The sequence below is a fragment of the Brachyhypopomus gauderio genome, chromosome 1, assembly GCF_052324685.1.
Source record: "Brachyhypopomus gauderio isolate BG-103 chromosome 1, BGAUD_0.2, whole genome shotgun sequence".
NCBI lineage: Eukaryota > Metazoa > Chordata > Actinopteri > Gymnotiformes > Hypopomidae > Brachyhypopomus > Brachyhypopomus gauderio.
In genome coordinates, this window is record NC_135211.1 from 11,102,745 (window position 1) to 11,120,327 (window position 17,583).

At 43.1% G+C, this 17,583-nt stretch overlaps 1 protein-coding gene across 4 annotated transcripts in view; it reads right to left on the reverse strand.

The window, feature by feature from the left end:
• Positions 1 to 17,583, reverse strand: part of cpne5b (copine Vb) — a 78,290-nt gene that overhangs the window by 37,726 nt on the left and 22,981 nt on the right. Inside the window, exons 4-7 of one of the 4 annotated variants that reach the window (XM_076992877.1) lie at positions 14,966 to 15,069; positions 14,460 to 14,499; positions 13,761 to 13,775; positions 13,493 to 13,569 (exon numbers count right to left, since the gene is read on the reverse strand). In XM_076992877.1, coding sequence (XP_076848992.1) covers positions 13,493 to 13,569; positions 13,761 to 13,775; positions 14,460 to 14,499; positions 14,966 to 15,069 — 236 coding nt within the window. Of the gene's footprint in view, positions 1 to 6,784; positions 6,871 to 7,161; positions 7,204 to 7,750; positions 7,795 to 13,492; positions 13,570 to 13,760; positions 13,776 to 14,459; positions 14,500 to 14,965; positions 15,070 to 17,583 lie in introns of those variants that run through there. The other 3 variants (XM_076992886.1, XM_076992946.1, XM_076993012.1) reach the window with 3 other exon arrangements.

Genomic DNA, 17,583 nt, shown 5'->3' on the forward strand with positions numbered 1-17,583 from the left:
TTAGTGTGGTTTTCCTCCGTATGGCTGGGCTCATCCCACTGGGAGCCTCCGGGCAGCATGCGGGAGGCAGACTAGCGTAGTGGAGGCGCTCCGGGCACGCGGTGCTACCACACCGGGCCGGATCTGTGCGGATCGCCCTCTTTCCTTTCCTGGTTTTTTTTTTCTTCCGTGAGAAAAGCCTTAATGGCCCCACATGGCACATGTCTGCAGTCACCCTGCTCCCTGGATACCAGCTCTACCCAGCAGCTGGCGTCTACGGTTCCCCTCGAAATCCAGGATTCATTAAAATGTTTTAATTACCTGAGGCTGGTTAACAAGAGAGCATATTTTACAAGGACACCTTTTCCTCTGGCTGGCTGGTTTGGAACAGGTTCTTTCTATTAAAGGGCTGCTATAAGAGGAAGAAGGTTCTCTGCTAGACCTGCATGAATGCAATGACACCTGTGTCATCTTTGACCCTCAGAAAAGGTCACTATATAAAAATAAGTAAGCAAACTGAAACACTGCTATTCGGGAGTATAAGACAACCAACTGAGAAAGGTCAAGTCTACGGAGACACACGGGAATAGTGTCAGTACAACCTGTAGGCAACTGGACAGGGAAAAAATATCTGTATATAAAGATGCAGCAAGACTGAAAAAAAATTGCAAGGGGAAAGATGCCAAATATTGGCTGTCATATCCAACTACTATCAGCACTCTTTCAGGACCACTTAAGTTATTTTGTGTTCCTGCTTAAGCTGTTCGTTCCTGGCAGGCAAAAATAAACCATGCACACATAACCCGTTTGTATTAAGATCGCGGGGTAAATGGACTGAATGGCCTGCGTTTTATTTGAGCTATAGATTTGAGGTGAACCTCATTCTGTGACTGTTTTGTGATATCACTGACACTTTAATGTCCCCACATTGGAGAAATATTGTCATGGTGAAGCTTTGTTAGTCCTAATACTTCAAGGTGTATGAAGGCACAGCATCTCGTTCCATCTTTATATAGACTCTAAGTTTCTTGCAGCCATCTGTGTGCGGTCTAACAGGTTTGTTATTCGAGCTTAATATTCATTCAGTTCAACAAATGGCTTACATTTTATTGTCACATTAGCACAACAATGCACCGTAAAGGCCGGTAACAAAGACTTCTCCATGGAGACACACTCACGGCTTTATCTCGTTGTTATTGATATTATTCTGGGGTCTGTTGCTCGCCTCAACCTCTACAGGCATTTTTCCCCAACCCATAGACTGGACGACAGAGGAAAATTACGTTACCAAGGCGAGCGTGTCCCTGCTGTGACTTGCCCATTAAAAGGTCTCTTCTACTTTACGGTAGAGCTTTGGTTCGGCGCTGCCGTGCGGCTGCTGACGGACAGCCAATGTTTTTCTGTCTTCTCAGAGACTGGAACATCAATAAGCGACTCTCTGCTGATTGGCTAAGAAAAGGTCGGGCTCTCTGTACCACAGCTGCCCACCAACTGCCATCACATCCTCACAGAACAGAAATCATTCACCACTCACTATTGACTGGCTAAAATAGCTGAAATAGCCTGCTCCCCTGGTCTTGATCACCATTATAAACCTGACTTCCTCACGAAGAAATCTGGGCAGAAGGCCATAGACACTCGATGACCTGACACCCCATCCAAATGCAATTTCAGACCCAGGTGGAGAAGAACAAGCACAATGAACCTTTTGAACCATTACGTTTCAGAATCGGAGAGCTGTGGGTTCTTGGCAAACCCTGGTTTCTGTTATGTACTCTCTACAAGACTTTCCTGTCCAACATTTATGACACATTTTGGACTGTATTTTTGGGGGGGGGGGGGGGGTCTTCATTTACAAAGCTTATATTACCTGTGTAAGTATGCTTTTAAAAATATGGAATTGTAAAAAAGATAAAGGCCAAATAATGATAACTAAGAATAATTAATACAAATAAAATGCCACAAAAGCTTGAGGAGTTTTTTTTACATTAAAACAGCCAAGGCTCTAGAAGAGAAGCTCAAAGCCAGGATGTAACGTGCAAGAACTAGGAGAAGGACACAAATGCTGCTGAGAGTCAGATTTATTAGTAGGAGGGGGAGTTTCCTCCTGTCTCCTACTTAGATTGGCTCAAATCGGTCTTGAACGGCGAGGCATTACATTCACGTAAACACTCTGAGCTTTCAGACACCGAAACTCTGTGAATGTAACAGTAAAACTCTTAGCGTGTATACTAGTACACAGATTACTCAGGTAACACCTCTCAGGCACAGCAGAGAATACACATATGACGAACAGGTTCTTATACAACCAACAGACAAACAAAACACACTCTAGATGGAATATACAATAAACCGAAACACCGCCAAATAGACCTTACAAAAAAGACTAACCGTACTGACTAACACTCGAAGGGCCATAACGAGCGAACTCAATAATGATCACAACACCCAACATGGGACGATCTATAAAGCAACACAAAACAAACCTGATACTATCATCCAAACACTGAACACGCAATATTCACAGTTTAAATACCAAGGACAGGTCCAAATATCAAAACACGGGGAACAGAACATACGAACACTAGCAACAGTACACACCAGAATGACTCACAAGCAAGGACTGGACACACGGGAATATAAACCAAACAAATCAGGACATTAAACGTAAACAGCTGATTGAGACTAATAATGGGCGGTAGGATCAGGGGGCGTGACAGAAGAACACTACGGAGATGCAACTAAAACCAAAACTAAGGAAAACAGATCTCACCCAGGTTGGGGCGGAGCAAACGTTACACAGGAACAGACCTCTGCCACCCTGGACTCCTTCACCATGCAAGTGTGATGGACTAGAACACCAGTATGCACTAGAAAGAAGTGAAATTGACTCGTTCACCTAAACTATTTAACATGTACTGTGTGATTTAGAATTTCATACTGATATTCTGGAAAAGGACTGAATCTGGGAAGCTGATCAACATGGACTGGCTGGCTCTATTTGTTCTGTTTAATAACTCAACTACCATTGTTTAATTATTATTGTCCAACAAATACATTGCTCATTAAAGCCATTTTTCATTGCTTGCCATACAAAAGGATATCCAACACCAACGGGGCAGTATCATCTGCAGCTTTACCTGCTCTAGTGTGGCTTCCATCACTAATGCTCTTACAGATACGTGTCACTCTCTGCTTTCTGGATCTCTCCTGGTTTTTAAAACTTCACTTTGCTCACTTTCTCTCACTTATATGGAACATTTTCAGTGTTCTTCTGAGGATGATAATTAAACACTACACCTGTAACAGCGTTAAAGAGTCTGACTTTCTTTTTTGCTTGAATCTTCTCTGCATGCAATACAATCATTATCGCATAAAAGTATTAAACTACTGGGTGCCTTCCAGCTATGTAAATGAACATATATGGAAAGGTAACATCATTAAATTCAGCGGCATCTAGAGAGGTGTAAACTTTGTGCACAGGTTTTATGTTGTGTGGAAGGAGGGCACTGAGTTCACTCACTATCCTTGTTTAAACACCACTCAGTGGTTGAAGAATGACTCATATAGCTGTCAGGTTCTCCTCATGGGCTCTGGGCTACAACATGGGTCTGGTTTTAAACTAAAATATGTGCAGTGTCTTCTCTAGGCCCCAGAGCCTTAGCTGGGTTGCCAGATAATAACCAGCTCACTTGTGTTCTCTGCTGCACCTAGAATGCCTTAATTACAAAACCCTACCGGGAGACAGAGAGAACAAACAGAAGGGAAAATGCAACGATGGAAGATCAAGAGATCTGGATGGGGTATGCAGCAGAAATCCCGAAGGCTGGAGCACGTGGAGACCAGACAATATTATTACAGGATCAGTCTTGTGATCTTCACCTAACTTCTCCAGGTCCCACCAAATAAGCCGTCTGTGCAAACTGCCTGCAGTGTGCAATTTCTGTATTTACAAAAAAGAAAAAAAAACATATTTCCCTAAAAGTGTTTGCCACAGGGAAACATTGTGCTCAGTCGGCTGGAGTTTATGCAACCAAACCCCTTGCTAATATTTTTATGTCTGTCCAAAAACTTCCAATACGTATAAAAGTTTTGCAAGTAATGCAACACATTTTATTCCTCGGGGACATAATGGAGAGAACAGCTGGCCGCCGTTAGCTCGCGAACACACTCCACAGTGGCAAATAAAACCCAAAGATGTGGCCTATCACTCACAGAAACGTGGTGTGAACGCAGTGTGAACACGGTGCCATGCACTCCACTGGCTCTCTACCCTGTACGGCAGCTATCGCTGAAGGCCATGGCAACTATGCCATGGTGGTAATGGCCGCAGTCCCAGTGTTAGGGAGAGAGGCTGGACGGCGTCGGGCCCGAGAAATGGATCTTCACCATGTGAGGAGACGGCTCGCCATTCAGGAGGATCATCTCCGGTGGCAAGGGCTTTAGAAAACTCGCGGGGCCAGGTAGATCCCACCAGTAGCAGCAAGTCTGTGGCTAAACGCTTGGAACGGGAGTCACGGATTTACAGATTTAAGGATGGATGGTTGAATACGCAGTTGGAGTTGTGGCTGTCTGCTGTGTACAGTATAAAAGTAAAGGTGGTATGTATTATTGAGTTAGAGGGATTTCTGAAAGGGCCCAGCATCAGTGTAGGGCTGGCAGTGTGAGCTTAACATTGAGGTGAAAGGATTTACACTCATGTTAAGCAGTAGCAGCTATTCATCACGCAATGGTCTGGAGCAGTTGTCCGATTTTCTCCAAAAATAAGAAAGAACAAGCGATCAAAACAGCTCAGAAGTTTCACGCTCCGCTCATCCTGTGATATCCAAGAATACACGAACACACAGCCTCAGGCTGTGTTACTGCGCGTCACTGTCAGAAGACAGGGAACCACAGGAGGAAAAGGTGAGTGATATCGTGTCCACGTGTGCAGCGAACAGCATCCCGCAGATGTTCGCCAGGTGCTCAAAAACCAGTGACGGCCTGACACGCCGCCTTCATGGAAACAATAATTGAGGCTTCCGTGCTACTTCCGTTGTAATGACTGCACGCAGGAAACCACGGCAAAGGCCCTGAAACGACCGCGTGCCTTCTCCCGCACGGACGAAGGCAGAGGGTGATTATTGCACCCTGCTACTGGAGCACACCTATCCGCACACATCTAATTTCACGGGTGTTTGCCAAGTGATTTGCATTGATGCGAACTCACGCTGACATGATTGGATTAGCCAGTTCACATAAAGAGACGTTTCGGTAATGGCCGTGAAGTCTCCGGCCATTTCCGCTGATGGCTGTGATCCATTTAGACTGAAGACCTTTTCTGGAGGATTAGCAAGAGCCGCACCGGTACGAGTTTACACGCCGCAAAGGTGACTCAAACACAAACTGCTTTCTGCTTATTTATCGACTACTACACCTGTCAGAAAGTTTACATTCATGCAGATTTAAGAGTCATGACCCCTTCAAGAGATCAGCAAGTGTTTATAGAACAGGGATAAATAAGTCTGCTTTATCTGACTAATCTCTTATTGAGACAAGTAGAAGAAACAAGTTTTCTTCCTCAATTAGTGGGGCGGGAAGAGGAGACTTCATTAAGTCGTTTATAAAGGAGACAGCAGAGCTTGGAGAAGTGAGAGCAGCTAGGCCAGGGGATTAATGTGTTAGTACTGAATTAGGCTACTTGGAGAATCTGCTTTTAAGAAGCTCTTACAAGTACAACACATAAAATGAACCATCTCCCTAAAAGGGTTTGAAATTCCACCTCCTCTTTTTATGAAGAAAAACGAGGAAAAAGTACAGAGATAAAAAAAAATTAAGAAGTCCGACTGTGTCCCGTGCTTTTAGCACCTTTACATTTCTTCTGGTGCATTACCTGCAGACGCTGTGACACATATACAAACACTGCGATATACATGATAAATGAAATATAATTTGAGTAGCTCTCACATAAAACCCAGATTTTTCAGAATAAACTGTCATTAAATGTTGAATCTCCTGGTAAGCTCCGTCTTTCCTCTGCCAGAGGAGATCGCTTTTATCTTTCCCTTTTCATCTTTTTTTCTCCATCTTTTCCTTTATTAATCAAACGAACACTCTGGAATTCTCTCTGCCGAGTGAGGAATGAGGACGGACTCCATCTTTACGACATGTTTACATAAAGCGCTTGTTTGAACAATTTCTGCCAAGGACACCCGCTTGATTTGTGACAGCACTGCGTGTATGATAGCCGCGTATTAATGACCGTTTAGTCATAAATCTCATTATTGTGTTGTGTAGTACAGATGATGGGCATATGAGGCTGAGTAGCATCCAGCCATCTGGTTTGTTTAGGGACCTGCTGGGGCCGCTAATACAAAAACGCAGCTCCAGACTTCGATGGGCAAATCACTCCATTTTATCCATTGGCACCGCACGTGAGAACCCTTCTCCCTGCTAGCCCCTCCCACGACTCTGACCTGCGTCTTCCCTTCAGAGTGTTTCCCCGTCATATTTCTGTGCCATCTCATTTAATTTTTCCTGGAAATGAAATAAACATCAATTATCCTATGCGGCACAGGCAGACTGCTCCTTTTTTTTCTTTTAGTGGCATAGTGCTTGATGTTTAAAAGTGCAGTGCTCATTAAGTCATTCATTCATGGGCACACAGTTCTCTTGAGTTGCAGTGATCCAATTATGACCATCATTGTGTGGAACTTTTACATCCACATTACTGTGATCACCACGTCTGTCATGCAGTGCACCCAAAAGACCAAAAGAAAAACAGCACATTAAAGCCAGAACAGTCTTAAAGAAAGATGTCACTTACAGCGCAAACAAATGTACTGTTCTTTACCAACCCACCGCACCAAAGGACTGAAGTACTGCCAACTATAGCAATTCATCTTATGGGTACTTAGAGAGAAAAGAGGAAAGGATTCAGAGGCAAGGAAAAAAAACATTTCCTCCAACAGTAATTACACACATGAACATTAGTCTTCCTTAGGTGTGTTGTATATCTCCAGTTTATGTCTTTCTCCCTCTCTCCAACTCTCTACCCCTCTCCCTACTCCTCTTTCCTCCTCATTCTCTTCACCCCCCCCCCCCCCCCCCCCTTACACACATCCCACCCGGCTAAGACATTCTAGTGTATGATGGAACTCATATCTTCCATTACATAACAGGGCTCTGCCTGATGGCTCCAACCTGTAGGGCCGTCTTGCAGGGGCTGATGGGTAAACTGGGAGCGTGGCTGCAGCCAGCATGTGCAGCCACATGACCCCTTGCTGAGGGTGATGTCTTCATCGATCCACAACAAGCCGTGCCACCGCCTGTGGGGGATGTGGGTCCATTAAACCCCCCCCACCCCCCCACCCACACACACACACACACACACACACACGACCGGAGGGCCACGGGATAAAACCCCGTCACTGCAGGACAGCAGCGTCACAACAGCAGGTGTGCTGGTGAGCTGGCCACTACTGCTCACTTCCCCACAACCCTCCTCTATGGAAGAGCCTCATGACCACCAGGCAAAGGATAAGATGCATCAAATGATACATAAAAAACTTCCCCTGACACAAAAACATCATTCTTTCATCCAAATCTGCCACTTTATGCATTAAGTCTGTTTACTTGTTTGTTTGCTTTGGGTTGTTTTTTCCCCCTACATATGATAACCATCCTCATAAACTAGCTTCACAAAGCCCGTTATTTCAGTTAAATACAACACTAGCGGCATCTAACAATGCAGAGAAATACGGATAAACAGCTAAACAGTCGCAGCACGAACCCAAACCTTTCCCATCCTCCGGCACATAAGATGACCTGTGACAGCCGTGCTTGGTGATCCAGTGTTCAGGTCTACACCAGCTACACTGCACCTCAGCCCTTAAAGTCAGGGTGTGAGAACCAGGAATGAGCACAATAAAATGCCATCCCATTTTAAAAGCTAAAAATACAGTCCTTATCAAGCCAAAATACCAGTCTGGGAAAGGGACCGTTTTAAAAGCATCCAACAGCAGTGCATTGTGCAACTGTGCCGTTGCACATTTACATGTAAAAGATACACAGTGGCAAATCTCCCGTGACAGGTTTCCATCTACGAGCAGTCTGAATTTAGGCCAACTAGAACGCAGGTTTGGCTGAGGGAACGTGAGAAAAATCTTGCCTGAAAAAAATAACTAACGCATGCATGTGGTCAATGGTAGAGTGAGGGAACCTTGTTTTGAGAACTGATAGACGCACTGCATATGATTCTGAGGCATGAAAAATAGCTCTCCACAATATAATCACATTGTAACTGAAAAATCTAATTTGTCTCCTCCTTCAAAGCCTCCTGCATTAACCAGCGAAGGGAAAAAAGCGTTATCTGCAATATGTCGGCACCGTGCGGAAACAGCCACTTCAACGGAGATTAATCAGAAAGCAGCGTTTCTCTTTACCGCTGCAGACGAGACCGGGAAAGTGTGGCGGGGCCCTTCTGTGCATGTTAGCGTGCCCTCGTCAAACTCAAATCACGCATCTGATTTCCGTTAAAACTCGCTCTTTCGCTCCGTGCTGACGAAATTGGTTCCGGCGCGGCTGGATCGCCGCTAGCCGTGAGACGCATTTTTAAGCGACGCCGTATCGACTCGTCCAGTGCGATTGTGTGTGTCATGTCACCATGTGTCACACACCATAACAGAGACGTTGCAGTCCTGTAGTCTACCTGCTCCGTTACAAGGAGACAGGTAACAGTGAAAATTAACATCGGTCTTAGTGAATGTCAGTGGAATCAGATTACAGATGTTCTGAGTCGTTACAGACAGTGAGCCTCAATCTATCTCTCTACACTTTTTACTTTTTATCTGTGAATGAACCCTTGTATCTTCAGGCTATTGAACAGTTTTTTATTCATACACATATTTTGTTGAAAAGGAGCACATCAACAGATTCTTCAGGTCAAATTTTTTATGGGGTTCAGCTAGTCCATAATGACTGTGTTAATGGAACAATTCATAAATGGACTCCAAGCACAGACTTTGCAATGACCTCTACACTAATAACCAAGAAAACATACCAATTAGTTAGAATGCTGCAGTAGTAATATGCATTGGACACAAATGGTTGATAAGACCATAATCTTTACAGTCTATTAAAATTGAAAATGATCTACAGTGCAGAAGAGCCTTAGTTAAACCAGTAATGAAGAAAAGTTCTCAAAAACAACTAACGTTCTTCATATTATACTGTTATATTCACATTGATCATTAAAACACTAGTCTAAAAACTGTATTTCAAAGTGCAGCTCAAGGTTTAAGGCCATGAAACTCCATATCCCATTTTAGAGCACCAAGCCTGAATTGAGAATGCAACAATTTAGAGACTTAACACATCATACAAAGGCCCGATGCGGTCTAATTCAACTATTCCCCAAAATCTGAATATCAGGGCTGGGTTTCTGAAGAGCAGCACTCAGCCCTGCAGCATAACACTGTTTTTAATAACTGACTGTAGTGCTAAGGCTGAGTTTTAATAAACCTGAGAAATAATATATACTGACCTGGATTACATATGACCTGCTCTGCTGTATGCAAACACAGCGGTGCCATGATTTAAAAGAATAAATGATCAGATAGTTAAGGGACTATGACAGAGGGTGTAGACGAGAGTTTGATCTAAATTACATTCAGGTCAAGAGATGGTAATTATTCTCATTGCATTACAAACCCACTATCGATCCTGTGGTACCATCATTGAATTGAAATGAATTCGGAGCTGCATCAACATATTTAATTACAGCATGTAATCGTTGACGTTTTACAAATCCATTTTGATTATTCACCGTTTTTACCCTATTAAGGTGTTACACAACCTCTGACACAAAAAGAATTAAATTCCTCCACCTTGTCGCAAGTTTATTCAATCAAGCACAATTTAATTACCAAACCATTCAAATAACCATATAATTCTGCCAATGCAGCCATTTGATCGTTCCAAAGAGCATATTATAATAACTTCAGCGTATCTTGTAAACCTCTTAAGGTTCTGTTTGCAGCAACTCCTGCAGAGACTTTGCTGATTGAAATTATTCAGCAATTACAATAAAACCCCCCACAACTGCAGCTTCACCCAGCGAACAGCAACTCCGTTATTAAGCCACATGATTGTACTGATATTAGCGAAAGCAAGGCAGAAGAATGGAGGCAAGACTTCTTCAGCTCTTGGTGGGACTCCTCTCCACTCCCAGTTCCCATCATAAAACACATACATGTGAATGCAGAAATTAAGGAAGATGCTTTATTTTCTTTTTAAACCCACTTTGCTAACTGCATTCCTGAAAGCAGGTACCCAGAGAGACTCCTGGGTAGGGAGGAGTCTGAAAGCAGGTACCCAGAGAGACTCCTGGGTAGGGAGGAGTCTGAAAGCAGGCACCCAGAGAGACTCCTGGGTAGGGAGGAGTCTGGATATGATGCCAACTTCTCTCTTCTTCCATTTCATAGCTCGCACACCTAATTTATCTACATTACTATGTACCATAGACTAAATCAGGAAATGTAGGTTGATTTCTTTTGTGTCCTGGTCAATACTGCAATTTAGTTACTGATGAAGATTAGTTGAAGCGTGTTCCTGACTGACTGAGTCAACAGAGTTCTGAAAACTAAAGAGGAAATGTATTATTTTTCACCCTGCATTGATAAATGAAAGACGTACAACATAGAAAATGCAGAAGAGCCGTTAGACTCTGTTATGAACATAACAAACTTTATTTTAGGAATTATTAAGAATTAGAACTGATACACTTTTTGTTTGATAACATCTATGGTTTGTTGATAAGCTACAGTATGATCTGTGTCTAAATACTAACCTTTGACTAATGCATATACTCCTGCACCACACACATGCTTGTGTGCACATGCACGCGCACACACACACACACACACACACACACACACGTGCACACAAACAGTGCTATTTTAAACACTCTTCAGTCTTTTCTTCACAGCTCCCTTCTTTCTCCACACAAGCCTCTTTCATCATCAAAACCCGACTAGCGCTTCATAATTAATGTGTGGTCCAATTTCCTGTAGATTAAAGGCAGTGCAATTAAAAGCAGCAAAGGGAGGCAGCGGAAATTGAAAACACAACAAAGACAGAAGCTTTTTGTCTGGGGAAGACGAGCAGGGTCCAAGGTGCTGCAGGGAGACATGCTCACAGCGCTTGCCAAAAAGAGCCTTTTGCCATGCACGGCTTTTGCAGGGACCTGCTCCTTGCATTTTAGCATGAAAAAAGGCATTTGCTGAGCTGCTTCTTAGCGGAAAGAGATTCACCTTCCTCAAATGCTACACGAACAGCTGATGGAAACAGATAACAGGCATCCTAAGCAGCCATGGGGTAAATGTGAAAAGCAGAAAGTTGAGAGAGAAAGAGAGAGAGATACAAAAAGAAAGAGAAAAGAGGAAACAGATGCACAGAGCAACAGAAAGAGAAAACAGGCATAAAAGAGCATCGGAAAAGACGGTGGAGACGACACACAGAGCGGTGTGCTCTGAGCACTGCTCCCTAAATGCTGATGGTTAGCGAAGCTTATTGAAGAGATGGAAACAGATTGCATGCGGGCGCTGGGCCCTCTCCCCCGAGAGCCAGACACATGCTCAGAGCGTGTGCAGTCACCAGGGGCCTCGTGCGAGGAGGAACGTTTAAAGCTTCTTCACTGCTCACCCTGCTCGTGCCATTACAGCCACTGACATTCACACCTACTACATGTAACACATCCGAAAACTCAGATTTATTTGCGCTTTGGCCTTTCTCTCAACAATGTGTCAGTTCTCTGGTAATGACAACCCCAGAGAGTTATTTATCCAGCCTGCTTGAAATTGGAATTCCTGATGCCGGTTGCTCGTTTCATTTTTCAGACTAAGTGTGAAATAGGGCTGATGTTGTTGATTTGATAGGCCACATACACAGACATCTAACAAGATCTTTTTTTTACTGCAGTCAATTCCCAGGATAGTTAGGTCTCTGTGTCAGTCATTCTTTCAATAGCAGAGGTAAAACATGTGCTCCCTAAAAAATATAACCTGCCATCTCATCTTTTTGAAAAAGGACCCACGAAGCACTTTAGCACAGCATGGCATATCTACAATCAGAGAACACAATGTCCTACTTTACCAAGCCATCATGAAGACATGATACAGCAGATCCCACATCATCCACAGAGGGAGAGAGACAAAGAGAAAGATACATAGAGACAGAGTGAGAGAGAGTCAAAGAAGGAAAGAGAGAAAAAGACAGATGTGAGAAAAAGGGACAGAGGGAGAGAGAGACAGAGAAATATGTACAGAAAATGACAGAGAGAAAGAGACCGGGAAATACAGATACAAACAGAGAGAGAGTCAAACTCAGTGAGAGACAGAAAATAACAGAAAGAAATAGGGAAAGATAAACAAAGAGAGAGAGAGAGAGAGAGAGAGAGACTTCTCATTCCAGTTATAATGCTACACTGTATTCTTGGAAACCCCTGGGTGAGGGAGACAGTTCTTGGTGCAGGTTCTGTTACCCCTTCATATCTCTGCGAAGTGCAGGTAGAGTGAGGAACAATCTAACCTGTTTTCAGCATCCGGTGTGTTAGTCCTCTGAGTAAAACCCTTAGTTTTGCACATTAATCAAGGACACTTTGTCCACACAAGCTCCAAAGTTTATAGTATGCACATACACACAGCTTTGTCACACCCCATGAACTCTGAGGATGCACTTATGTTTACAGGAGTAGTCAATGTCTGCTTGTACCGTAGACATGCTGTTACACCACGATCACCTGGAGAGACAGAACAACGTGGAGCAGGTACAGAACCACGGAGCTGCAGATCTCAGAACTGAGCGACCCAAGGAGAAGCTCAATCTACACCATTACTGACAACAAACCCTTCTAAACCTCCTGCACGTCTTTAGTTGTAATAGGTTGATTTTATCTGAGCTTTGTGGTTGCTCAGTTTCTATATACAGTATATATAAACATGGCTTCACCAGCAAAACATTTTTTGAAAGCATGTGTACTATCTACTACAGAGTTTTTTATTTATTAAATTCCAACCTGACCCTTCCAGTGTGTGGTCACTACCAGAAAGAATATTTTTGAATATGGAATATTTTTGCTGCTCCTGCCTGAATTGATTGTTGACATTGACAACTGCATGGACATGTCTTGTCTCTGTTATGCTTTTAAATATAAAAACTGTTAATGGACCAGATCACTTCTATGTTTACCAGAACCTGGCCAGATGAACATGAAAACCCATGTAGCATTATCAAGCACTCATATGGCAGCTGTATGATTCTTTGTAAGTGAGAAAACAATTATGGGAACCTGATGATCTTATAGGCAATGTGTCTGGACTGAATTTACAGATCTAGATCTACAGATCTAGTCTACTGCAGGTACTTCTGTCCTAATTCCACCAATGCAACTAAAACATACTAAAAGGAGCTTTCTCTCTAAGGCACCCCACCAGCTGACCAATGGGAACACTTCATTATCCAACGTGTCACTCACCCGAGCGGCTTCTCCAGTCGACTTGCTGGTGACCCCACAATCTCACCCAGGGTGCAGAACATTTGCCCAAGGAAGTCCTGGAGACACACACCAGGGTGGATGAAGAGAAGAGATAGAGAGAGAGAGGGAGTGAGAGAGAGAGAGAGAGAGAGAGAGAGGTTAGAGAGTGTGGGAGGGGTGATGTGGGTTAGAGGCAGAGAGATTGACATGTTCCCCACTCCCCAGAGCTCCCACAGCTACGGTAATAGATTGAAAGGCTTTGACGTACGTTGAACTCTGAGGGCTTCCACGAGGAACGGCAGGCAGCCATGTTAACAACAGAGTACAGCATGTAACAGAAAACATAAGACACAAAACAAAATGGTGGCCGTACCGAGGCCCAAAAACTCCATTACTGCACCACCAAAGAGGGTCAATTCAGCACAGATGACCTAACCCACTGCTACTGCAGGCAAGATGCCAAACACACATGCATCAGACAAGACGACAACAGAAAATCATAAAGGAGACCATGCAAACCAGAACGTATCCAAATATATTCTACGAGGATCGACAATATGAGCATATTGAGTAGTATGAATGACTAATGCTGTTTGCCGCCACTTTGGTCTCCAAACGAACGTGGTAAAAAAAAGCATGTGTGATACAAGAGAGAGACTGGCCTAGATACTGAAACAGACCGTGTGGATTCAAAGAGCATCAATAATAAACTGCAATAATGTATATTGCATGAGGACAGTTTAGAGAGCAAAGCATTCAACTAATAAATATGTACAGCTTAGGATATAAATTGAAGAAAGTTTTTACTCTATAGCATTCTTATTTATAAAATGTAACACAAATTGTATTTTCAACTATAAGGGGTTGATTACATTCAACAATATATTTGGATACTGATTACTGAGTTTGATTTGCATGTATAAGGTTGTGAAACCAGTCTCCACTGGTTCCGATCAGTGATACTCACATGTTTTGATAGGTCTGGACTTTTAGAATCAACATCGTATCTGAAAGACAACATTGGGAACATTTTAGCTCATCTTTGGATTTAAATCTTTGGATTTAAATCTTTGGATTTAAATTTTGGCGAACTCTTTGGATTACAGATGTTGCATCTCTGAATGGGTGAATCTCAGTAACTCTCTGATTAACATGTAAAGCTCAAGACGGCTAACATTTTCTTCTCATATCGAGCTCATGAAAGTTCAGTGAGCAGAACCGTGTCTACATAAAACCTTCTATGAATGAGCTGAAATGCATTTTAAACATGGAGGTTCTTCACAACTAGACTTGTATCCAGCATTCAGACTGTGACCCATCTTCAACACAGTGACCCATCTTATTTTTGAGCGGACCAAAAAGAAATAAAGCAACAAATTAAACTCAACAGAAAGGGGCGGGTAATCCTCTTGAGCAGGGAAGATAAAGACAGAGAGGCTCTACACATGGAGATGTGTGTGAGGAACAACTCACAAGTCAAAACGAAGGTTCTGTTTCTCCTCGAAGAAATAGTCTAGGATGAACTTCCTGACAAAGTCTGGATTTAGAGTGTTGTCAATCACCTCTGTTCTTCCAAACTAGAGAAGGGGTCAGGGCAGGGGGTGGGGGTCATAAGGAAGAGGAAGAACAGGAATTGAGAAGGTAGGCATACAGAGTAATATTACAGAAGAAAGTGAAAATACTATAGTCAGATTCAGAATAGCAAAGAGATGAGTGCTAAAATAGAAATCAAATCTCTTTTCAATAGTAATAAAGCAATACCCCCCCCCCCCCCCCCCACACACACACACACACACACACACACACACATACATCCAGTGTACATGTGTCTTGGTGTGTTAAGCTGAGGCGTCTTGTACTGACCAATGAAAGATGTTCTGAAAGCACCACTCCTGAGTGCCAAACCTAATTGCAGCTGTGGACCTGTTCATCAAGTTCAACAACAGGGCATCAGTGACAGTTCTGCCTGCTAAATTAGCTGCTCTCTTTACCCCAAACTGCAGTGAATGCTCGTGGAATCCAGCGTGGATCTCTCCACTCCATTATTTAGCCACATTTGCCTTCGCAAACCAGACAAAATAATTGGGACGAGACCCTCCCCCTCCTCTTGGCACTATGTTCACTGTAAAGTACATGAATTCAACCTCTGCTACGGAACCAGTAGGCTCAGAGTGGATTACAGCGCTTTGCTTGTGAGCTGTGGGCTTAGCCAGAGGGCTAACGTCTGCCTGTTCATGCAGCAGTTTGTGTTAGAAGTGAATTATTTAGTGCGAGAAGCATGGCTCGGTAAATAAATAAAAAGGACTTCCTTTGACCCCGCCATCGCAACTTCGTTTAGAACATAGCAAGTGAGCTTTACAACAGTTGGTAAGAGATCCAGAGAGAGAAACTATTCCATTCAGATCTGATCACTTAGGCTAGGCCATTGTGCTCACACATCAAGATTGGCTCCTGACAGTATCAAAGGATCTAGAGCATTGAACAGACACCAAAAGACCTGAAGTGTGTCTTCTATCTGATGCATCTGACATATCTGTTGCAGAAACGCTGACTTATTGCAGTGTCGGTGACACTTAAAACGGTCATATTCAATATGTTTTAATAGAGGTCACCCATTCTTTCCATGTCCCACTCTGCTCACAACCGCCCGACCTCTTTCATTATTCTCCAACCAGCCTTTCAAAACGTGCTGCTTACACTGCCCTGCACCCTGCAAAGCACAACAGTGATCTCTGCCCACAGACCTCGCCTTAACTATTCATGCCATTCAAAACTCCACACCACATGTTTGCTTTTTTTTTATAAAGGTATAATTGTAATCACGCCTTCCCTTCCACAAACCACCACAGTCCAAAAGCAACAAAGCTATAATTTCACAGCAGTGCCAGGGATACTTGTGCTTGCCTTAGAGAACTCAGCATTTACAAAGTGGTAGGCAGGTTCTTAGCTCCTTAATGAGCAACAGCTAATTAGAAAATAAACAGTGGTACAGTGGTAAACAGCATGGTACACAGAACAGTGCATTCACTCCCCAAGTGCTAAAGCCTGCGTGATCTTAAAGTGCCCTCTGACTATTCTGTGATTATCGGTGCAAATTCGCTATCGTGTCATGTAATGACTCATGTAATTAGGTCTGAGCTGGAACGAAGCTGAAATCAAACACAAGAGCTAGCCTTGCTTTTACCTTAGCTGCAAAAAAGGTTTATACGTACATTCAAAAGAAAGGGTTCAGTAGAATGTTTCACTAAGAAATTCAGATTCACTGGACTTGTGGGTTTGAAATGCATGAGCAGTGTTCCTGAGAACCACTGGGACACAAAGGCAATTCAGTGAATTAAGAGTTCATTAGGTACCCACACACTGTGAACTAATCTGATGAGAAGTAGACATGGAACTCTGAGGTTTCACTACACAAACAGCCCCGAGCCACAGAGCCAAAAACAGCTCTCACTCTGGGCATCCACACACATACACACACACACACACGTACACATACAACCCACAAAAAAAAAAAAAAACACACACACACAAAAAAAGTAGTCATCTGTCTCCGTGCCTACAAGCCCCACACATAATGTCACCTAACAGAGTAGGCGGCAGAGCTGGGAGCAATGTTTCTGTTCCAACAAACCAGCCCACAGGAGAGAACAGTCTATCTGTGGCCACTAAACAGTGGTCCATCATGAATTCTAACTTATAAATAGTGTCTATGGTCAAAGGAAGAAATAAAATCTCTTTAGTGACTTCTGCACTTGCTTCTATTCTATACAAAGCAGTGTACTTTTCGCTGGTTTGGCAGGCAAGTCAGCTGCAATCCGTCTTTGGAAACGACACAACTATGGACATGTTACATTAATAAAAAATGTCTGAATGAATATTTATTTTTCTATGAAGGTTACTGTAACAATATTTATCAGGCAAAGCTGGCTGCTATGCCTTATGAAGATTCAGTTCAGTGTCTTATTAACAGGTACAGAACTCATTCGTTTTCTCATAGGAAAAAAAACAGTATTTTTCAGTTGTGCACTTTAATGTAGCCTATATTAAGAACTTCAGAAGCATTTGCACACAAAGCTCATCATTTATTTGAT